This window comes from Salvelinus alpinus, chromosome 16 (genome assembly GCF_045679555.1).
Source record: "Salvelinus alpinus chromosome 16, SLU_Salpinus.1, whole genome shotgun sequence".
In the NCBI taxonomy this organism is placed as follows: domain Eukaryota; kingdom Metazoa; phylum Chordata; class Actinopteri; order Salmoniformes; family Salmonidae; genus Salvelinus; species Salvelinus alpinus.
Window position 1 is genome coordinate 11,738,583 of NC_092101.1, and position 24,852 is coordinate 11,763,434.

Genomic DNA, 24,852 nt, shown 5'->3' on the forward strand with positions numbered 1-24,852 from the left:
TACAGGCTTGCCATGGGCTGTTGTCCATGGTGCTGAACAGGTGGGTGGTGCTGCTGCCTTTTCAGAGGTTGCTGGCCTAGGTGGCGAGGTGCTGAACGGACAGATCCCCAGTGTACTTTGCCTCCCAGGTATTATTTATTATTATTAATTCACCTGGCCGAACACAGTGAAGATAAACATTAAATAAGTGCGCATGACCCCATTGTTATGGAGGTGGGTGTTCTCTCTCTCTTGGAGTTTCTCAGTTTACCACTGGAGCGAGACAAAAGCTCATCTATTGTGTCAGCTGCACCAAAGAAATGCTGGCTGGGAAGTGGCAATGCGTTTGTGGGAACATTTTTAATGGCCAGACAGTGGCGCCATTACTCTCCTGACACCAATGTGACAAATTTGTGTGAAGACCACGACGTACTTCACAATACAGTTTATGGTGGCTCTTGCATCTTGCTAACAAAGTTTTGGAAGTATTGACAAGTTAAAAAAAAGTAATATTCTTTTGACATTTCATGTGTGAATTTGAATTTGTAAAAACTGAAAGTGAGGTGTAGCCTAGCCCTAGGATACATGACATGACACATATAGCCTACAGTAGGTCTACACAGATTCAAGAAGATTTATGGACTAGCACGCCGGGGAGCCCCTATGCTATTTAACATCAGAAAATAGCGTCTACTCAATGACACAAATTATGTAAGCCTAAAGCACCGCATGTAACAGTATATTACATTGACTGACTGGAAGAACCGATCTAATCAAAAGCAATCATATATATTTTTGATTGATATGATACTATTCCAGCTTCTCTCCAAAATAAAAGGATTGGTTTCACAAACAGGCTATAATCTAATAATCGATTAGTGAGAGAGAAAAAAACGATCAAAAATAACCCACATGATTAAATTCGGCAATCATATTAGGTATTGAAAATAATTGAAAAAAATGATAAAGATAAAGACGGAGCCGAATGAGAGGCGTGTCTCAGAGGCGTAGCTGAATGATGGAGGGAGCTCACACATCTTCAGCAAAAGCAGGATAAGGAGTGTCAAAAGCGCACGATTTTTCTATAACTGCCCATTCGCTTGCGTCAGTATTCGATGAGCGACTGAATAGAAAGGAAAGCACCTCCTATCTTTGGCATCAAGGGGTTTAAATCAGAAAAACAGAGAGAGCGAGCGAGCTGCAGTGAAAAGGGGAGGACCTGGCTACATCAACACATCACGTATATTGTAAAATGTTATTGCTATAGAAGAACTCTAGCGTCAATGTATTTACTTGCATGCGTTACATGCGGGCATATTTAAATCCGCAGCATCACAACGGATCTGGGAAAGTAAACTTGAGGTAAGTTCGATTCATTTCAACTCAACACGTTCATCCATTCATTCATTCATTCACTCTTCATTCCCTCACTCATCCAGCCTACTGACTCATTCAACATTCCCTCCATTGTTCAGTATCTGGTGGAAATGTATATTTGCCTTAGGTTACATTTTACAGCAATAATAGTGAGGCCAGTCCTTTACTGTGTGATAATATCGAACCTGGCCATAGGACGAGACACTGTAGCGACGCTTTCAAGACAAGTGTGGGTTAACATAACCTCTTTATGAATAAAAAAAAGTACTCAGATGCGTCTGATTAGGGTCTGACCGACAACCACCTTTGCTTTCAAATGTGTGTTTGTGGTATACAGGACTCGAAACCCTGTATTTCTTTCTCAAAGTTAACCCCACAATACACTTTGCACAGATAATCTTATTTTCTCAATAGGGTTTGGCATGATATTTCATTTCTGACTTCCCATAGTTTACCATTGTGCTGTTATATAGGCATATCGCTGCTATAGTATGATATGGTCACCCATATGGGATGTGCTACAATGTGGAGTGTGTGTAGCCTAAAAGCGTGTGTGGGACTCGGGAGGAAGGGCTATCAATGTTTCTTTCATTCATTCAACAGTGTGGATGTCGCCGCCAAGCATTATGCCAGGGAATGAGTGATTGATGCTTTGATTTAATGCGGTTAAGTCGGTATCGCGGGCCCGTTAAGTCAAATTCCTGTGTGATTATCCAAGATGCGTGGTAGCAATTATGTCAGTCTTCTAAAAATCCGTGGGAGACTGACACTTCGTTATTTGCGTGGGCATGGCATAGAAGGGGGCAAGCCTGAGCAATGCTGCTTTGACGTAAGCTACTCTGTAGTATACCCACGTCTTTGTTGTATAAGAATGTTGTGACGTACATAATACGTTTATGTTTGTGGGCTATAATGTCTGCATATATTCGATGAGGTTTACAGTGCCTTCAGAAAGTATTCACACCTATTTACTTTTTTAAAATGTTGTTGTGTTACAGCCTGTATTTAAAATGTATTAGATCGCGATTTTTTAGTCACTGGCCTACACACAATACCCCATGATGTCAAAGTGGAATTATATTTTTACAAATTAATTAAAAATGAAAAGCTGAAATGTTTTGAGTCGATAAGTATTCAACCCGTTTGTTATGGCAAGCCTAAATAAGTTCAGGAGAAAAAATGGGCTTAACAAGTCACATAATAAGTTGCATGGACTCACTCTGTGTGCAATAATACTGTTTAACATGATTTTTGAATGACGACTTCAAACACAGATTCAACCACAAAGACCAGAAATGTTTTCCAATGTCTCTCAAAGGGCAGCTATTGGTAGATGGGTAAAAATACAAAATTGAATATCCCTTTGAGCATGGTGAAGTTACTAATTACACTTTGGATGGTGTATCAATACACCCAGTCACTACTATGGTCCAGGCGTACTTCCTAACTCAGCTGACAGAGAGGAAGGAAGCAGCTCAGGGATGTTGACTTTAAAACAGTTACAAAGTTTATTGGCTGGGATAGGAGAAAACTGAGGATGGATCAACAACATTGTAGTTACTCCACAATAACCGACTAAGCTAATTGACAGAGTGAAAAGAAGGAAGCCTGTACTGAATAAAAATATTCCAAAACATGGGTCCTGTTTGCAACAAGGCACTAAAGTAATACTGCAAAAAAATGTGGCAAAGCAATATAACTTTTTGTCCTGAATACAAAGTGTTATGTTTGGGGCAAATCCGATACAATACGTTACTGAGTACCACTCTACATATTTTCAAGCATAGTGGTGGCTGCATCATGTTATGAGTATGCTTGTAATCATTATTAAGTACTGGGGAGTTTTTAGGATAAAAAAGAAACAGAATGGAGCAAAGCACCGGCAACATCCCAGAGGAAAACATGGTTCAGTCTGCTTTCCACCAGACACTGGGAGATTAATTCACCTTTCAGCAGTACAATAACCTAAAACACAAGTCCAAATCTACACTGAAGTTGCTTACTAAGAAAACAGTGAATGTAGAAGACAGTGAATGTTCCTGAGTGGCCAAGTTACAGTTTTGACTTAAATCTGCTTGAAAATATATGGCAAGACCTGGACATGGTTGATTAGCAATGATCAACAACCAATTTGACAGAGCTTGAAGAATTTTGAAAATAATAATGGGCAAATGTTGCTCAATCCAGGTGTGGAAAGCTCTTAGAGACTTACCCAGAAAGGCTCACATCTGTAATCGCTGCCAAAGGTGACTCAAGGGGTTTAATACTTATCTAATCAAGATATTAGTGTTTTATTGTTCCTACATTTTTCACAAATGTTAGAATTTTTCTTCCACTTTGACGTTAGAGTATTTTGTGTAGGTCGTTGACAAAAAATGGCAAATAAATAAATTTTTATCCCACTTTGTAACACAACAAAATGTGGAAAAAGTCAAGTGATGTGAATACTTTCTGAAGGCATTCAAGGTTACCTGAGCAAATCCATGCAGGTAACACAACGCAAAAGAATACAACGCTGAGGCTGATGAATTTAACAGTTTTTCTGCAATGTTCACCTGTATTGCATTGGGACAGAACTCATTCTAGCAAATTAAACTGTTTCTTTGAAGTAATGGTATAATTTCTTATTCTTACTCAAAGAAAGTAGCCAAATACAGGTATGTCATTTTCTTTGCTTATAGCTTTGAAGCACTGGTATAATTACATGTTAATGCAGTGTTTGCACAGTACACTCTTAGAACATGAAAAGGTTCTCAATTTCTTCAAGGGTTCAGCAGGGGAACCTTTTCATCTGAGAACGTTAGAAAGACAGGGTTCTCAAAGGGTTCTTTGTTGAGTGAAAAGGTTCTTACCTGGAAACAAGGCCCGTTCTGCATGTATAGCTGAATAACCCTTTCTGGTTCTAGGTAGTGGATATAGGCTAGAACATTATAGACCACTCCAAAGATGTAGCCTTACTGCTAGAACTACAATCAATCATTTCAACTTGTATACTACACTTGGACATTTTACATTGGAAATCAATGTAATTATTGTGAGAAACAGAAAGAGATTTTCAAGGCAAACATTTCCACATTGCCAGAAGCAATGGTAGCATGTGAGATGCATAAATTATGTACTGTAGGGGGTGAGACCCTCTTGAAGTGAACGATAAAGAGCCTGACTCTATAACTGCATGCATTAGCATGTGTTAGGAAAGTAGTGGGGCAATCGTCACAGCTTGATCGCTAGCGTCCAGGGAATTATCAACCATTTTTATCACCACCAGCCAATAGGGAACCAGCTTCACATCAATGACCCCTGCATGGAATGCCTCTGAAGGGCCATAACACATTTTATTATCAATCTAAAATACAATCATATCTACTAGATAAACATTTCCTCAGACGTCACCAGCTGTTAAGAATCTATGAATGTTTTAACCATTTACTGATTTCATGTTTTTAATTGAACCTTTATTTAACTAGGCAAGTCAGTTAAAAACAAATTCTTATTTACAATGACGGCCTACATTATATTACAATTACTTGTCCCCTGTTAACTTTTGGTTGATGTGTGACTTTTTTTTTTACCATATCCAATCCTTTCAGATCTAAACATTGAGAGGTATGGAGGAACTAGGGGTTGTTCATGTTTCTAGATGGGTCTATCGTGTCATGGGGTTGTGGGGCAGGGGGTGGTTGCCACTATAAACCTGTAATAGGGTATCATAGGGGAGCTTTCAAAAGCATTGAAACTTAGTCCCAGTGGTGCAATCTGTCCAACGATTGAAAAAGGAGAAACACACACACACAAACTGAGAAAAGACAGTGGATACATCTAGCCAGGAGTCCAGCTCTCTTCTCTCATGTCCTCTGCCCACTTTTCTCAAGGCCACCACCTAAGTGTTGTATGGCAACATTTGGCTCAACCTACACCCGAGATCTGTAGTAATAATAGCATACAATATAGTACAGTATGTCATGTCAGCATTGTCTTTATTCTTTGGGAAATTCAACTGTAATTCATAGATCTAGAGATATTGTTCATATTCATTTCCATCAAAGAGTAACTACCCCCTATATCACTGTGTGTGTGTGTGTGTGTGCGTTGCCATGGTTTGGCAGTTATTCCTTACTGAAATGCACAGGAATCAAGAGATTTGAGGTTGGAATTATTTTTGCTATTCTCATGACAATCGAAATCCCCCTCTCTTGACATAATGTTGTTTATCAGACATTTTGGTCTGTCTACTACCTCCCCCACACCATTCTGGCAATACTGGTATGTACGGCACTTAATGTCTCTTGTAGATCTGAGTGGGTGTTTGTGTGTGTGTGTCTGTGCAGATGGCCCATCTCCAAATGTTTGAATGGTCTTGTGGGAGTAACCAACATACAGTAGTGCATACTAATTCAAAGTCCTCCTTTATTCAGGCCTACAGATGCCTTCAATCAGAGATGAGACTGAATGTGGCTAGCAAGTTGTCAAATCTCGGTAGTGGTCCAAACATAGGAATTACCAAACTGTCAATGTCAGAAAGCTGTTAGTGAGGAAGAGTTTGGCGTAAATCCTTAAAATGTTCCTGTTGGGTTGTTGACCTCTCTGAAAAAGGATATGACATAGAAGGGTGTGGGCAGGTAACCATGGCAACTGAATGCTGACAGGGGTGATGACATGTTTATGCCCCCGTCCCCAAATACAAAAGTCATTACCCCCTCCCTTTGTCTATCTCCCTTATGTGTGCGCACCCACGCGCGCAACACACACTCTCTTCCCCTGTCATAGATTTTCCTCTGGGCCCTGTTGCCACAGTAACCAGAGAACTCCCAGAGATATGTCGGAGAAAAAAACACAACGGAGAAATCCCAGAGCTGCAGAGGGAGGGAACACGCACGCACACACCTATACATAATAGCAAGATACACCAACACAGCAAGAACACCTGCCCACCCAGCTCGTCTGCTGTCGTCAAGTGGTTTGCAGTTGTCACCGAGGGAGAGCATACATGGACCAAATCTGGGGACTAGATCGATTACCAGACCTTCAATTAGTCACTCTTCTAAATCTGTCTCTCACCGGGGGGAAAAGGACTGATGTCAAACATGAGCGACAAAAGCTCCTTCTGGAAATGCTACTTTGTGTGAAATTGCTTTGACGCTCTGTTCATACAGTAAATCAATATAACTAGAATCACAAACACTCTCCCTTTAAGACCAGAGGGATTTATTTGATTTATTTTGAAAGGTACTTATATATATATTTTTTAAACACGAAGCACGTGTCAGGGAAACAATATTAGATGTCTATTATTTTTTGTCTAACTGGGAACAACAAGCTACGTGGTTAGTTTCCTCATATAAATCATGTCACAAAGGACAATGTAGCCATAGATTCACACGCCAGAAGAGGGGCTTCCAATCTTTCCCCATTGAAAGCAGTTTCAATCAAGCCTGAACTCAAGCAACAATGACACATATAATTAAAAAATCTATTGAATTATAACCGGATTATAGTTCCCATCCAAATGTTGAACAGTGGCCTCCTGGGCTATATGATCTGACATTCACCCCGCCACTTGAAATGGCCACCAGACATGCAGCAGTGTCCAGGCTGTCACTATGCATGATATCACAGGCAGATAGATGGGGGTGGAAGTACGGAAATGTCTCTGATGAGGGACCCAATCGCTCTACTGCTCCACATGGCCATCATAACCAACCCAGTAGCGTCTGGACATAGCTGTACAGCAGGCACTGGGGGAAACTGACAGAGACAGAGCAATAACTCAAACCCTAGGAGTGACCCAGCACCATTTAATTATATAGTAAACCTGACAAAACATTTGGAGTTGTTTTTGATGTTCATACAGGACATTAACATAGTGCTGTAAGCAAGAACCAACGCTTTTCACTGTTTGCCACAGAAGCATGAGGTCAACCTTTCTTTGCATCAACCAAAACTGAAATTAGCCGTTATCTTTATAAGAACAGTTAGATATAGGATCTTAATTTGATCACTCTTATTGCTGAGAATTTTCCTGCACGGCAGGAAATGAAAACGTGTAGTATATTCAACGTTTAAAAAGGCTTCTAACCTTTATAATTTCCACTTTAAAATGTCAACTTGATTTGCCGAAAAATGTATCAATCCCTACAAAAATATCCATTAACCTCTAACGAGTCACAACCCCGGATCCGGGATCCCCCCCATCAAAAAAGCTGACTAGCATAGCCTAGCCTAAAGCCACAGGGATATCATATAATCAAATGTTCATGAAATCACAAGTCCAAGACACCAAATGAAAGATACAGATCTTGTGAATCCAGCCATCATTTCCGATTTTTTAAATGTTTTACAGGGAAGACACAATATGTAAATCTATTAGCTAACCACGATAGCAAAAGACACAACTTTTCTTTCTCCACCATTTTTTTCCTGCATGGGCAGCTATCACAATTTCGACTAAATAAAGATATATATAGCCACTAACCAAGAAATAACTTCATAAGATGACAGTCTGATAACATATTTATGGTATAGCATATGTTTTTTTAGAAAAATGTGCATATTTCAGGTATAAATCACAGTTCTACATTGCAGCTGCAATCTGAAATAGCGTTGGAAGCAGCCGGAATAATTACAGAGACCGACGTCAATTACCAAAATACTCATCCTAAAACATTTCTGAAAAATACACAGCATACAGCAAATGAAAGCCCTACATCTTGTGAATCCAGCCATCATTTCTGATTTTTTAAATGTTTTACAGGGAAGACACAATATGTAAATCTATTAGCTAACCACGTTAGCAAAAGACACCACTTTTTTTACTCCACCAGTTTTTTACTCCATCAGTAGCTATCACTAATTCGACTAAATAAAGATATATATAGCCACTAACCAAGAAACAACTTCATAAGATGACAGTCTGATAACATATTTATGGTATAGCATATGTTTTTTTTTGAAAAATTTGCATTTTTCAGGTATAAATCACAGTTTACCATTGCAGCCACTATCACAAAACTCACCCAAAGCGACTAGAATAACTACAGAGAGCAACGTGTATTACCTAATTACTCATCTTAAAACATTTCTGAAAAATACACAGCGTACAGCAAATGAAAGCCCAACATCTTGTGAATCCAGACAATATTTCAGATTTTCTAAGTGTTTTACAGCGAAAACACAATATATCGTTATATTAGCATACCACATGAGCTAACATCACCCCAGCATTGATTCAAGGCAAAAAGCGCGATAACGTTATCACCACCAAAATATATTAATTTTTTCACTAACCTTCTCAGAATTCTTCAGATGACAGTCCTGTAACATCATATTACACAATGCATATAGAGTTTGTTCGAAAATGTGCATATTTAGCATCACAAATCGTGGTTATGCTATGTAATCAGTCAAAACATGGCATGCATTCTGGCCGGCGCCATCTTGGAAGGGCACCTAAGTTGACGATTATTTATCGATTAGATTGAGTAAAAAAACTGCATAAACTGATATAAATCGGTTTCAAATAACTTCGTTATGATGTTTCTAACACCTATACCGAATTAAATTACAGACGGACATATCTAAGGCCGATAACTGAGCGTTTCAAAATGCTATCCTGAGATCTTGCGTTGCGTAATGGCGGAAGTCGAAAAGAGAGCGCACCTCGTTCCTAGCCCTTTTATAAGCTCTGAGAAATACGTAGAAACACCATTCCACTTCTCATTGGTTACTGACATCCAGGGGAAGTCGGGTGCAGTCATTTCGATCCATAGGGCACACACAGAGCTTTAAACTGATCCGAGATCAGAGCCTAGTTTTCAGACCTTCGCATGTCCTGTCATGATTTTCGCTGTAGAAAGAGTTCTGGTTCACCCACAGACATAATTCAAACGGTTTTAGAAACTAGAGATTGTTTTCTATCCAATAGTAATAATAATATGCATATTGTACGAGCAAGAATTGAGTACGAGGCAGTTTAATTTGGAGACGCAAAATGTCGAAGTTGAAACAGCACCCCCTGTAGTGACAAGAAGTTTTAATTATAATCCACATTTCCTCTTGCTGCAGGATTATTTTCCTTCTTTATCAAACTGGATCAAATTAAGATCCTACATCTGTATGTATGGATAGTAATTGGGCAGCAGATCACAAGATACTGTAAAGACTAAATATTTGTGTATTATGTATGTTGTGTAGTGGGGTTGTGCCGCATAGCATCATGGGGGTTGTATGTGTTGAGATGATCACATTCTGGACAAATGGTTCAACTGAATTACTGTCTCAAGGCATTACAAAAGATTGGAGACTATTCTGTCTGTAAAAAGTCGGGTTTTACAAGTTGAATTAAAAGTAATTTTTCATGGTACAGTCTAGGCTAATGTTAGCACAGTGTATTGCTAGCAGAGACAAGTGCATAGTCGAGTTAGCTAAGAGAGAGTTAGCATCATGGACTGCAGAAAAGGAGTCGAGGCGGACGTCGAAGTGGGAAAAAAAATATTAAGGCAGGAAAATACAGTATGGAATAAAAAATTGCACCAATCACCTCACCAATCACCTCAGTCCACAAGCCGTTCTTGTTGTCCGTTCCATTTTCCAGGGGTAATCCTCACACTCAGGGTGGAGCCAGCAAGATATCTCCCCTCAATAACCACTCCCCTCACCTCTCCCTGCCGTCTGCCACAAACTATTTGTTCAGCACTTTTGAAATGTACAGCGACAGAATTCAGAACATGTGCCATTCTTACAGTGTTCTCCCTGTACACCAAGTCAGAACTGTAGGATAAATAAAGGGGGCATATAAGCAGACAATGAAAACTCTTACAATATTCAATGATTATATTTCTCTAAAACAGGTTATAGGCTACATGTGCACCACCAAGTCAGAACAGTAGGCGAAATTAAGAGGGGAAAATAGACCAAACTATTAGGGTGAGGCACATGGGCTACTAACAGCTTACTACACAACATACAATTAGTATGTTGTGCTCACTTGAACAGGAAGGTGGTGCGGCGGTCCTTCATGGGCAAATTTTGTCATCAAACTCTGTCATCAAAGTCTGTCATTCTCTGGATTTATGGTGCTTTCAAGACAACTGGGAACTCTGAAAAAACAAGGTTGAATCATGACGACGTTTGTAATCTTCAAGTCGTAGCTTTAGAAAGAGGCCCAAGTTCCCAACCTCCAATTCCTAGTTGGATGACCGTTCAAAACGCAGTTCCGAGTTAACAGTTGTTTTGAGTGGGGCACAAATCATGCTTCATTGACAGCATGGCCAATATTGAATGTTTATAATTTTAAGCTTGGAAAAGAGACCCTTAATCCAGACTTGGGACCACACAGCCACTCCAATGAATAGCAGAATAATAATTGCTTTGCAATGCTTGCAGTTAGCCACTGATTCCTTCCAAACCACTCATTGTACAATTTGTGATTTCCAACTTGTTGTGTAATGTTTATGTCCAATGAACAATGAGCACTGATACGTTTCATCTATCATTTCTATTCATTATTTCTCTTCATATGACAAGGATTAAAAAGGATTTGCCAGTAGATTGTCGACTTGATTCATGATGATGACTGCTAGCTAAGATCTAGAAAGTATGATGTTGACATGATCAGTCCAATCAAAGCTACTGAAGAAATAACGTGATTTGACGTCATTTTATCTGTGGCCAATGACCTTGAGCCTTCTTGGATGGGCACTTCTAATGTAATTCTATGGCAGCACCCAAGGGGCTTGAATTTTCGCACTCTGTCCTTAGACTCAGAGGTGACGTAGTGTCCCCATGAGTGAGAGAACACTGAGCCAATCACGGCGCAACTAGAGAACAGGACCAACACCTACGCTCCGTATTTTCCGCTGGCTGCCCCACCACAGAAAGCACTGAGCTCGGCAGAAACACCTGTATTTTGGAGCTGCCTTACTCAATAAAGCAAAAAGAGACCATGTTTGTAAGCAGCTTTATTAACTCAATTATTTATTTACTTTTTTACATAGTTTGCAAACTGATATGTGACACGTATTAATGCCAAAATAACATGCAAAAAACAGGCAAGCCACAAAATGTAGCTAAAAAGTGTGGGGCTCAAACAGGTGGGGCTCTGACTCACCTGCCCTGAATGACGGGTCGCCACTGTTGCTGAAAGGTTTAGGTTTGACAGAAGAAATCAGGAAGAGGGAGAATCAGTGAAAATGTTTGCTAAAGAAACTATCAGAGCACTGTGAGTTTAATGATGTTTTAAATGACACCATTAGAGACAGACTAGTATGTGGGCTATGGAGTGAAGCTACACAAAAGAGACTATTGAAGTCAGTGTGGAACTAGCTGCTAAAGAGGCTCAGCAGACAGGGAAATCAGGACGAGTGCAAACGAGTGGAACTGAAAATCAGAGACAGGGAAATCAAGGCATATGCTTCCACTGTGGCAAAGCGGGACATCTACAGTACATGGTGTAAGGACATGGATTGCTGAGCCTGTGGTAAAAAGGGCCACTATGCATAAGCCTGCAGAAATAAAAGGAGATTAAAGAAAGAGATGTTCCTACGAAAGCAAAAGAGACATGTTCATGCTGTTGAGCAAGAGAACACAGAGGTGAGTGACTCAAATGAGGAAGTAGTGACTGTGGGGGGGCTGTATCTCTGTGTCAGACACAGTCTCCGAAAAGACACTGAAACACCTTCCACTTCAGCCAGTACACATCGTGTTTAGGATTACACAGGCGAAGAGGCATCCCTGAGGTCACAGTTCAGTTAAATGGACAAACTGAAGTTGCCACTCTAAGTAATAAAAAGAGACTATCCATCACTACTGGGACGCTCGAGGCTGGAGAAAATCACACTGGACTGGCCATCGGCGCATACAATGACATATCGAGACACAGGCTTACCCGCCATCTTAAAGAAACATGGAGGAGTCTTTAATGGAGAGCTGGGGAGCATGAAATACATAATAGTGAAGCTTAGCATTAAGCCAGACAGCAAACCAAAGTTTCTGAAAGCACGACCCATACCTTATGCTATCAGACCAAAGGTTAGGCTGACTTGGACACTTTAGTCATGAACAAAGTACTGGAGCCGGTCAGCGTGAGTGAATGGGCGACACCCATCTTACCAGTCCCTAAAGGAAAACTCCACACAACAACTACAGTGGGGCAAAAAAGTATTTAGTCAGCCACCAATTGTGCAAGTTCTCCCACTTAAAAAGATGAGAGAGGCCTGTAATTTTCATCATAGGTACACTTCAACTATCACAGACAAAATGAGAGAAAAAAATTCCAGAATATCACACTGTAGGATTTTTAATGAATTTATTTGCAAATTATGGTGGAAAATAAGTATTTGGTCAATAACAAAAGTTTATCTCAATACTTTGTTATATACCCTTTGTTGGCAATAACAGAGGTCAAATGTTTTCTGTAAGTCTTCACAAGGTTTTCACACACAGTTGCTGGTATTTTGGCCCATTCCTCCATGCAGATCTCCTCTAGAGCAGTGATGTTTTGGGGCTGTTGCTGGGCAACACAGACTTTCAACTCCCTCCAAAGAGTTTCTATGGGGTTGAGATCTGGAGACTGGCTAGGCCACTCCAGGACCTTGAAATGCTTCTTACGAAGCCACTCCTTCGTTGCCCGGGCGGTGTATTTGGGATCATTGTCATGCTGAAAGACCCAGACACGTTTCATCTTCAATGCCCTTGCTGATGGAAGGAGGTTTTCACTCAAAATCTCACGATACATGGCCCCATTCATTCTGTCCTTTACACGGATCAGTCGTCCTGGTCCCTTTGCAGAAAAACAGCCCCAAAGCATGATGTTTCCACCCCCATGCTTCACAGTAGGTATGGTGTTCTTTGGATGCAACTCAGCATTCTTTGTCCTCCAAACACGACGAGTTGAGTTTTTACCAAAAAGTTATATTTTGGTTTCATCTGACCATATGACATTCTCCCAATCTTCTTCTGGATCATCCAAATGCTCTCTAGCAAACTTCAGACGGGCCTGGACATGTACTGGCTTAAGCAGGGGGACATGTCTGGCACTGCAGGATTTGAGTCCCTGGCGGCGTAGTGTGTTACTGATGGTAGGCTTTGTTACTTTGGTCCCAGCTCTCTGCAGGTCATTCACTAGGTCCCCCCGTGTGGTTCAGGGATTTTTGCTCACCGTTCTTGTGATCATTTTGACCCCACGGGGTGAGATCTTGCGTGGAGCCCCAGATCGAGGGAGATTATCAGTGGTCTTGTATGTCTTCCATTTCCTAATAATTGCTCCCACAGTTGATTTCTTCAAACCAAGCTGCTTACCTATTGCAGATTCAGTCTTCCCAGCCTGGTGCAGGTCTACAATTTTGTTTCTGGTGTCCTTTGACAGCTCTTTGGTCTTGGCCATAGTGGAGTTTGGAGTGTGATTGTTTGAGGTTGTGGACAGGTGTCTTTTATACTGATAACAAGTTCAAACAGGTGCCATTAATACAGGTAACGAGTGGAGGACAGAGAAGCCTCTTAAAGAAGAAGTTACAGGTCTGTGAGAGCCAGAAATCTTGCTTGTTTGTAGGTGACCAAATACTTATTTTCCACCATAATTTGCAAATAAATTCATTAAAAATCCTACAATGTGATTTTCTGGATTTCTTTTCACATTTTGTCTGTCATAGTTGAAGTGTACCTATGATGAAAATTACAGGCCTCTCTCATCTTTTTAAGTGGGAGAACTTGCACAATTGGTGGCTGACTAAATACTTTTTTGCCCCACTGTATATCCACCCAACAAATATCCATTGTTGATATAGTCCCAAAATGTTTTGCTTGTCAGAAAGTTTGCAAGATATGTGACTCAAAATACAGAAATCATTCCTGTATGATGCATTGTGCATCATACGATGCTGCGTTTTGCATCATATGATGCAAAATACATCATACAGGGATGATATCTGTATTTTGAAAGGTACATATCTTGAAAACGTGATTGCTGACAATCAAAACATTTTGGGACGATGTCAACAATGGACTAATGAAACAAATACCAAAAGATAGTTTTGATTAGAGTTTTCCTTTAGGAAGGGTGGTGGAATCAGGATATGTGGAGACTTTAAAGTCATGGTAAACCTTGTGTTGTCTGGTGAGCAGTATCTGCTACTAAACAACGACAACCTTCTCGCAGGTTTAGCTGTGGGTCAAAGGTTTAGCAAAATCGACTTCTGCCAAGCCTACCTGCAGATGCACATGGATGAAAAGTCAAAGGAGCTGCTGACCCTCGTGACACACAAGGGACTCTTCAGGTATGCAAGGGACTCTTCAGGTACTGTCGTCTACCGGAATCACAAGTGCACCAGCGCTGTTTCAGAGGGCGATGGACCACATCTTGAGTGGATTGCCAGGAGTACAATGCTACCTGGATGACATTTTAGTTACTGGGAAGGACAATGAGGACCATCTCCGAAACTTGGATGCAACCTTACAGGCATTGAAGGACTACGGACTGCGAGTTTGTAAGGACAAATGTGCATTCTTCCAATCCTCGGTTGAATACCTCAGGCACGTCATTGACGCTAGGGGCCTCCACAAGGCTCTGTCCAAGGTCAAGACTATCTTGGACGCCCCAGCTCCTCAGAACGTCAGCCAGCTACGTTCTTTCCTGGGGTTACTGAATTACTACGGACATTTTATCCCGAGCATAGCAATGAAGCTGAAGCCGCTGTATCAGTTGCTTTGTCAGGACAAAACATGGAAATGAACAAAACAATGCGAGAAAATATTTGTGAAAACCAAGGAAACACTCATGAAATCTGAGGCATTGACACACTTTGACCTGTCATTGCCCATCCAACTAGCTTGTGATGCTAGTCCCAATGGTGTGGGAGCAGTTGTGTCCCATATCATGCCTTCCAGTGAAGGGAAGCTGTTCGCTTTTGCGGTCAGAAAGTAACTACAGTATGCACAGATTAAACGAGAAGCCCTAGACATAGTTTTTGGAGTGTGTAAGATTCACTAGTATCTATATGGGAGGAAGTTCACCCTTACTGATCATCGTCGGCTGACGAGCATCTTTAGACAGCATACTGGGATTCCGTCACTTGCAGCGAGCAGAATGCAAAGGTGGACTTTGTTATTGTCAACACACACCTACGACATCAAATATCGCAAGTCAGAACTGCGCTGCAACGCAGATGGACTTTCCAGGTTGCAACTACCTGTGGTTAAGCCGGAGTCACGTCAAGTTGACATCTTCTACTTTAGACAAATGGAAATGCACCAGTCACTTCAACACAAGTGCGGAGAACACCAGAAAGACCCAGTGTTACCTGAAGTGATGGACATCGCCATCAAAGGCAGGGCCGCAGGAGATGCTGAGGAACTAAAACCCTACCTTTCCAGGAGAACTGAGCTGTCAGTACAGACCGGTTGTCTGCTGTGGGGGAGGAGAGTTATCATTCCACCTTCTCTGAGGAAACCAGTGTTGCACCAATTACACTCAGGTCATTGTGGAATGGTTCGCATGAAAGAGATCGAACAAAGCTACTTCTGGTGGCCTGGACTGGATGGAAGCTTTGAGGAGAAAGCAAAAACACGTTACTCATGTCAGAAGGTTCGCAATGTACCTCAAATTTCACCTCTTCATCCGTGGAATTGGCCGGAGGAAGCGTGGCAACGCATACACGTCGACTTCGCAGGTCCATTCGAAGACAGAAGGTTTCTCGTGGTCATGGATGCTCATAGCAAGTGGCCAGAGGTCTACTACTGAAGAGAAGACCATCGAGGAGCTTGGAGAAGTGTTTAGTCGGGTTCACCAATCCATTTTGTTAGCGACAACAGACTGCAGCTAGTGTCCCAAGAAATGGCTACGTTCCTACAGATGAATGGCATACAACACATCAGGTCCGCACCGTATCATCTATCTACCAACAGGCTAGCAGAGATGTTCGTTCAGACCATGAAACATGCCTTAAAAGCTGCTCAAGGAACACTGCACCAACTCTTGAAAATCTTCCTGCTATCCTACAGGAACACTCCTCATGCAACCACCAAAGCCTCGCCTGCATCGCTACTCATGAAGAAAGAGCTATGCACAAGCTTCGACCTACTCAAACCTATGAACGCAAAGGAGACGTCAACAGAGGAGTCAAGTCAAACATTGTGAACCGAGAGCAAAGGACAGAGCTTTCAATCCTGGAGAAACTGCCTTAGCTAGGAACTACCTCAAAGGGTTCCTGCCACAGTCATTACTCAGACTCGTCCTGTGTCCTACACGGTCCACACTGCAGAGGACGTTGTCTGGAAAAGGCACACAGCTCAGTTACTGTTGAATAACGCAACACTGACAGAACCACCAGTCATGAGTGGTCCAGAACTATTACTGGATGACACCATGACCTTGGAGGCTCACAGTCACCTTCTCAGGACTGTTATAAAACAATTTATGTAGGAGGTAAGGCGTTGTGATTTGGGGTCATGCCGCAGAGCATCATTGGGTTGTACGTGTTGAGACGATCACGTTCTGTATAAATGGCTGAACTGAATTCCTCTCTCCCGTATCATCATCATTTAATTGTTATAAAGACGTGGTTATGAAACCCAAAAGACATAACTCTGTACTCATACATCTATGATGATAGCCAAGTCTATTTGACCCAGTAAAGCAGTGGAGAGCTCAGTAGCTACGCGATGGCCTCCCGCTCTACTCGAACATGAATGAATCAGAGTGTTGTTTGATATGTTGGATAGGACCAGGTGTTGGTGGGAAGCATTGGCAGCTCCTCAGAGAACAATACAGTGATCACAGAGCTGTGTGGTGTACTTATCAAAGCCCAACTTCCAATAGAGAGAGAGAGAGAGAGCGGGGGGGAGAAGGAGAGAGAGAGAGGAAGGGAGAGAAAGGAAGATAAAAATAGAGTGAGTGTACGTGAGAGAGAGACAGAGAGAGGGAGAGATGGAGAAATCAACACCTCTTTTAGATGAACACAGAGAGGTGTCTGCTCTTACTGTGGAAACACCAAGGGCTCCCACATACTTCAAACAGAATGCTCGGAATGGAGTACCACAGGAGCCTTACTCTAGAGATTAATGCCAGAGCTCCAGCTAGCATCTGTCTGGTCCATGGGAATCCTTTGGCTGTAACACACAAGGCTCAGATACCCACGGGGGGAAATATGTCTCCTGCTGCTCAATGATCTGAAGGCACTAAATAGGTGGGAACAACATGGCAGGGTCTGGAAGTACAGTACATTCAAGTGATATTTTGCTCAGTTGCTCAGATGTTTTCAGACCTCAAATCTTGTCAAGATAGAGTGGATTATCCCTTTAACATAAATAGTAATGAGTTCCACAATATTGTTTCTACCTGCCCAGGCTTATTAACTCTTCCACCCCTTTTTTTTAAATAAATTTCGCCTAAAATGACATACCCAAATCTAACTGCCTGTAGCTCAAGACCTGAAGCAAGGATATGCATATTCTTGATACCATTTAAAAGGAAACACGTTGTAGTTTGTGGAAATGTGAAATGAATGTAGGAGAATATAACACATTAGATCTGGTAAAAGATAATACCAAAAACATGTGTTTTTTTGTATCTTTTTCGTATCATCATCTTTGAAATGCAAGAGAAAGGCCATAATGTATTCTTCCAGCCCAGGCACAATTTATATTTTGGCCACTAGATGGCAGCAGTGTATGTGCAAAGTTTTAGACTGATCCAATGAACCATTGTATTTCTGTTAAAAATTTTGTATCAAGACTGCCCAAATGTGCCTAATTGGTTTATTAAAAACTTTTCAAGTTCAACCTCATGCTAATCGCATTAGCCTACGTTAGCTCAACCATCCCGAGGGGGACCCACCGATCCTGTAGAGGTTTTGAAGATAAATATTCACAAGATAAGCACGGCATAGAACTCTGGTGGCTCAGTTATGGTGTGGGGTGCATTTTCCTGGCATGGTTTAGGTCCACGCAACCCCTAGAGGGCAAGGTAAACACCAATAAATACACAGCTATTCTGATCGATAACCTTCAACCTATGGTGAAGCATTTCTATCCTGATGGGAGTGGTCTCTTCCAGGAAGACAATGTCCCCATCCACAGGGCACGAGTGGTCACTGAATGGTTTGATGAGCATAAAAACGATGTAAACCATATGCCATGGCCACCTCCGTCACCAGCTCTTAACCCAATTGAGCAATTATGGGAAATTCTGGAGTGGCACTTGAGAAAGCGTATTCCACAACCATCAACAAAACACCAAATTATGGAATTTATTGTGGAAGAATGGTGTCGCATACCTCCAATAGAGCTCCAGACACTTATGGAATCTATGCCAAGGCGCATTGAAGCTGTTCTGGCAGCTCGTGGTGGCCCATGCCCTATTACGACACTTTATGTTGGTGATTCTTTGAGTGTTTTTAACGACACAGAACTGATACCGATCACTTGATTAAGTGACAGATAGGGACATGGTCAAAAAAGCATTTTGCCAGCTATGTTTGAGCAAGTCCCCCAACCAAAACCTTGAATTGGTCATCAGGCTCTGATCAGGCCCTACACCCAAACAAGGGCACTGCGTTCATCCACCTCTGGCCTGCTCGCCTCCCTACCTCTGAGGAAGTACAGTTCCCGCTCAGCCCAGTCAAAACTGTTCGCTGCTCTGGCACCCCAATGGTGGAACAAACTCCCTCACGACGCCAGGTCAGCGGAGTCAATCACCACCTTCCGGAGACACCTGAAACCCCACCTCTTTAAGGAATACCTAGGATAGGATAAAGTAATCCTTCTAACCCCCCCCCCCCCTTAAAAGAGTTAGATGCACTATTGTAAAGTGGTTGTTCCACTGGATATCATAAGGTGAATGCACCAATTTGTAAGTCGCTCTGGATAAGAGCGTCTGCTAAATGACTTAAATGTAATGTAAATGTCATTTTGACTCTAGATCCGCACTGTTCTTCCTCTTAGTCTCTCACTCAGTCATCTTTCCACTCAGTCATCTTTCCACTCAATTGCAATCTGTCAGCCCTCCCCAGGCTTAGCCCCCTTTCATTCCACCTTATTTCTCCACCACCTCCATACCCACAGCAAGATGAATGACTCCCTAATGCAATCTGACTGTAGTGTTGATGGCAGATGACACACACAATCTCTCTCTCTCTCTCTCTCTCTCGCTCACACACACCAGTGCAATTCTTATTGCATGTCTGAAAGTGCTCTCATGTGACTGATTGGGTATTGAACCTGGGTTATCTGTCGCCATCAGGATTGTGTTAGCCCTCTGAGCTAAAGCCTAGGCAAGGTTATTCATCATGCAAGCATAGCTTACTGAACCACCTCCATTACAGTCATTGTCATGCACCTGAGCTCACATCTGAAAATGCAATAGTCCTATATAACACCCCAACTGTGAAGCTATAGTATTGCTTTTCCTAACATCCATTTTTATCCATTACCACTGAGCATTAAGATCAATGGTACATGTAATCCATTTTCAATGGCTATTTGGATCAGTCTATTGTGCCGATGTGTTCCATACCTTTCCATTCTCTGGCATTATTGCAAGGCAGTCCTCATGGAACATTGGACCCCACAAAAAATAGCCTAGTCTGAGATGTGTTCTTTTGCTTGCCGTGACAATCTACATAGGAGTTGGCAAGACAGCACAAACAGATGTGGGCCCAGGCTACACAAACACACATTTGATGACAATGTGCTTGGCCTCTGCTTCCCACTGCACTGTGCTTTCATAGATCTGAGAGCCCATCAATTAACTGCCTCTCCTGTGTCTTGTTCAGGTTAATGATAATCTATGATGGCAAGCCTGGCTTTAAAGGGACCAGCTTGTTGCACTGTTTATCTCAGTCGAGGGTCTCTGAGATATTGTTCAAGTGCACAAGAAGATAGCGAGGATGCTATTTAGATAAGAAAATGTATGCTTTATCGAGATCAAGCTCACTGTATGTCATGATTATGCTATTGTGTTGTGTACGATCTCACTCTAATGTGATTGTAGTGGGGATATTTGTATTGCCTTGTCCCAGCTGGCAAAAGTGATTGAAATGACATCATGTCAACCAACTACTCCTGCTGGGGTAGCTTCAACTACAAGGCGAATTCCAATCAACATAGTTGAATGGCATTCATGTTTTTTCTGATACTGTTTCTGATCCCATCCTTTGATGACCATTCCTGATCTTCTCTTCCTTCTCTTCCTCAGGTCTTAGGAAACAGAAACAGGGATCCCAACCCCCCCCCCAACATGCCGGAGCAGAGCAATGACTACCGTGTTGTGGTGTTTGGGGCTGGCGGTGTGGGCAAGAGCTCCTTGGTCCTTCGCTTTGTCAAGGGAACCTTCCGGGACACCTACATCCCCACTGTGGAGGACACCTACCGCCAGGTGATCAGCTGTGACAAGAGCGTGTGCACCCTCCAGATCACCGACACCACGGGCAGCCACCAGTTCCCCGCCATGCAGCGGCTGTCCATCTCCAAGGGCCACGCCTTCATCTTGGTCTACTCCGTCACCAGCCGCCAGTCTCTGGAGGAGCTCAAGCCCATCTACCAGCAGGTGCTGGCCATCAAGGGCAGCGTGGACGCCATCCCCGTCATGCTGGTGGGCAACAAGAGCGACGAGACCCAGCGTGAGGTGGAGACCAAGGATGGTGAGGCGCAGGCGACAGCATGGAAGTGTGCCTTCATGGAAACCTCGGCCAAGATGAACTGCAACGTCAAGGAGCTCTTCCAGGAGCTGCTCACCCTGGAGAAGAAGAGGAACATGAGTCTGAGCGTCGACGGCAAGCGCTCCGGCAAGCAGAAGCATGCCGACAAGCTTAAGGGCAAGTGCAGCATCATGTAGGGAGGGAGAGGTGATGCCTGACCCCTAAGGAGGAAAGACAGAGGCTGGGGAGGGTAGTGGTGGTGGTGGTGGAAAGGGTGGGCATTCTTGAAGAGACTCACTTCGAGGAATGGAGGGAAGGTTGGGGTGGGGGTGGAATGGGGGTCGTCTGAGAGGGATTTTGTTATCCCGAAAGAGGAAACCCCCCCCTTACTTTATACCACTACCCCCATCTCCACCTTTCCCCCACTCTGCTCATACCATTAACCAGGAATCGCCCCTAGGGCACAGTCAACCCGTCTGTCTCACTGGTTTTGATTTGGAGGTTTGCCTCTCCATCAAAAAATGTATGCCACTGAAGGCCCGAATAGAAAAGTTTGGGACACAAGAGTCAAGTTCTAAGAGAAGGTCAAATATTGATGCATCTCTGCTGTGATGGGAAAAAGGAAAGAATATGGAGCCCTGAGAATTCATATCCTGTTCAGGGTATAATGACAAAAAGGGGGAACTCCCTACACAGTGCCCATTTCAATATTATTCACTCCACGTACGCCCTCTTTTCCCTATAGCTGTCTGTCTCCTGCTAATATGAGATAGCCACCTGACTCTTATGATTGTGAAAGGGAATAGGGTGGATTTGCGGGAGATGAGAGGGTATCAAGTTTAATGTGAACGTAATGGAAACATGACTTTCATCAATTCAAGTACATTTCCATAAGCACAAGTTGGACTTTTGCCCTTCAGTCTCTCTGTATTTACCTGGTAATTGGATGGGAGTTGAGAACTAGACATTGTCATCAATAAAGGGCTCTATTCAATCTGTATAGCAGAAGTTCAGCATTACAGCATCATTTAAATTTAGAGGCAATGTTCTGGCGTTAGAGGAGACTACATTCACGGTAAACGCTGCATACAGTGCTTTCGGAAAGTATTCAGACCCCTTGACTTTTTCAACAAACAAACAAAAATATTCATAAATCTTCACACAATGCCCCATAATGACAAAGCAAAAACAGATTTTTAGAAATGCTTGCAAATAAAATAAAATAAAATTAAAAAAAAATGTCACATTTACAATTTACATTGCAAAAATGTTTAAGAACCTGTTTTTACTTTGTCATTACGGGGCATTGTGTGTAGATTGATGAGGATTTTTATTTATGTAATCCATTTTAGAATAAGGCTGTAATGTAACAAAATGTGGAAAAAGGGAAGGGGTCTGAATACATTCCGAATGCGCTGTATGTTGGCTCAATCGGAAATGACCTTTACATTTCTATCGCTGCAGTAATACAGATTGAATAGAGCCCCAAGTTGTTGACGGAAAGTTATTGATTCATTATACAGTGCATTCTGACATTTTTCAGACCCCTTGACTTTTTCCACCTTTTGTTACGTTACAACCGTATTCAAACATTTAAAACAGGCTTTTAGAAATTTTAGCAAAGTTATTAAAAATAAAAAGCTGAAATATCACATTTACATAAGTATTCAGACCCTTTACTCAGTACTTCGCTGAAGCAATTACAGTCTTGAGTCTTCTGTATGACGCTACAAGCTTGGCACACCTGTATTTGGGGAGTTTCTCCCATTCTTTTGTGCAGATCCTCTCAAGCTCTGTCAGGTTGGATCGGGGAGCATCGCTGCACAGCTATTTTCAGGTCTCTCCAGAGATGTTTGAGATCGGGTTCAAGTCCGGGCTCTGGCTGGGCCACTGAAGGACATTCAGAAACTTGTCCCGAAGCCACTCCTGCATTGTCTTGGCTGTGTGCTTAGGGTCGTTGTCCTGTTGGAAGGTGAACCTTCGCCCCAGTCTGAGGTCCTGAGCACTCTGGAGCAGGTTTTCATCAAGGCTCTCTCTGTACTTTGCTCCTTTCATCTTTCTCTCGATCCTGACAAGTCTCCCAGTCCCTGCCGCTGAAAAACATCCCCACAGCCTGATGCTGCCACCACCTTGCTTCACCGTAGGGATGGCGCCAGGTTTCCTCCAGACGTGATGTTTGGCATTCAGGCCAAATAGTTCAATCTTGGTTTGAGCAGACTAGAGAATCTTGTTTCTCATGGTCTGAGAGTCTTTAGGTGCCTTTTGGAAAACTCCAAGCGGGCTGTGCCTTTTACTGAGGAGTGGCTTCCGTCTGGCCACCATAAAGGCCTGGTTGATGGAGTGCTGCAGAGATGATTGTCCTTCTAGAAGATTCTCCCATCTCCACAGAGGAACTCTGGAGCTCCTTCAGAGTGACCATGGTGGTTCTTGGTGGTTCTTGGTCACCTCCCTGACCAAGGCCCTTCTCCTCAGATTCCTCAGTTTGGCCGGGCGGCTAGCTCTAGGAAGAATCTTGGTGGTTCCAAACTTCTTCCATATAAGAATGATGGAGGCCACTGTGTTCTTGGGGACCTTCAATGCTGCAGAAATGTTTTGGTGTCCTTCCCCAGATCTGTGTTGACACAATCCTGTCTCCGAGTTCTACGGACAATTCCTTCGACCTCATTGCTTGGTTCCTGCTCTGACATGCACTGTCAACTGTGGGACCTTATATAGACAGGTGTGTGCCTTTCCAAATCATGTCCAATCAATTGAATTTACTACAGGTGGACTCCAGTCAAGTTGTAGAAACATCTCTCGGATGATCAATGGAACCAAATTGTACCTGAGCTCAATTTCGAGTCTCATAGCAAAGGGTCTGAATACTTTTTTTATTTGAATTACATTTGCTAAAATGTCTAAAAACCTGTTTTCGCTCTGTCATTATGGGGTATTGTGTGTAGATTGAGGAGGAAAATATTTATTTAATCAATTTTAGAATAAGGCTGTAACGTAACAAAATGTGTAAAAAGTAAAAGTGTCTGAATACTTTCCGAATGCACTGTATATTACAGGTACAGGTTAGGCCTATCAAAGGTTGCTAATTAACAGTAGCATGTGTAGTAATAAAAATATAGGAAATATAGCTGCAAGTGGTCTCTGCATTTTGCTGTACATTTGAAATGCCTTTCCTACCAGTTGACTTGACATGTTGTATCATTTCAACATTTAAGTGAGCTTTAGCTAAACAAAGCACAAACAAATAACAAAAGCAACAAGCAGTCAAAGCACGTTCGAAATGTAAACGTTTTTGAATAAATGTAATTCATCTCTATAGCACAAATATTTGGACCCTCATATCATTAAATTAGGTGTCTATATCAATGTTGATCACATTATATGCCTATCTTCTGTTAATATACTGTATAATATACTGTAAATAATATATTTTATGCTCCAAATGCTCATATTGTCTTGCTTTGCCTCTCCTCCCTATTGAATATTTGTTGCAATCCAAAAATCACATGCCATTGCTTTAGCAATATGACAGCACTTTGAGGATTTGGAGTACAGTGACATTTGATCTTTTGGTAAACCCTTTGAAGTGCTCTGGATGAATAATTTCACTTGAGGGTATTTTGCAATTTGAATCATATAAAGGAACTGCCAAATAAAGACAACTAAATGTACATATAATTGGTAATTGGTCAATTTACATGCACACTGTTACATGCAATGTCTAAAGCAGTGATGTAGTGGTAATAAAATAGGTAGGTAAACTCTGATTGCCAGTCGCAGTGAGAAAAGTAACTCTCCCTATATTTTCAAAGCATTTTCCCCCAAAAGGCGGGCAAACTGTTGTGCAAAAAAAGTGGGTACATTTCCTTTACTT

General features: G+C 42.1%; 1 protein-coding gene across 1 annotated transcript; it reads left to right on the top strand.

Moving 5' to 3' along the window:
• Window positions 1-974: 974 nt before the first annotated feature.
• LOC139540801 (GTP-binding protein Di-Ras1-like) lies at window positions 975-24,649 on the top strand. Its single transcript, XM_071344778.1, has 2 exons — window positions 975-1,341; window positions 20,540-24,649. Exon 2 carries the CDS (start codon window positions 20,582-20,584, stop codon window positions 21,176-21,178), a length of 597 nt encoding a protein of 198 aa, XP_071200879.1. The 5' UTR covers window positions 975-1,341; window positions 20,540-20,581; the 3' UTR covers window positions 21,179-24,649.
• The last annotated feature ends 203 nt before the right edge of the window (window positions 24,650-24,852 follow it).

What these genes read in the sequence shown, in the direction of transcription:
- LOC139540801 (XM_071344778.1), top strand. Translation starts at nt 20,582, where the DNA reads ATGCCGGAGCAGAGCAATGACTACCGTGTTGTGGTGTTTGGGGCTGGC.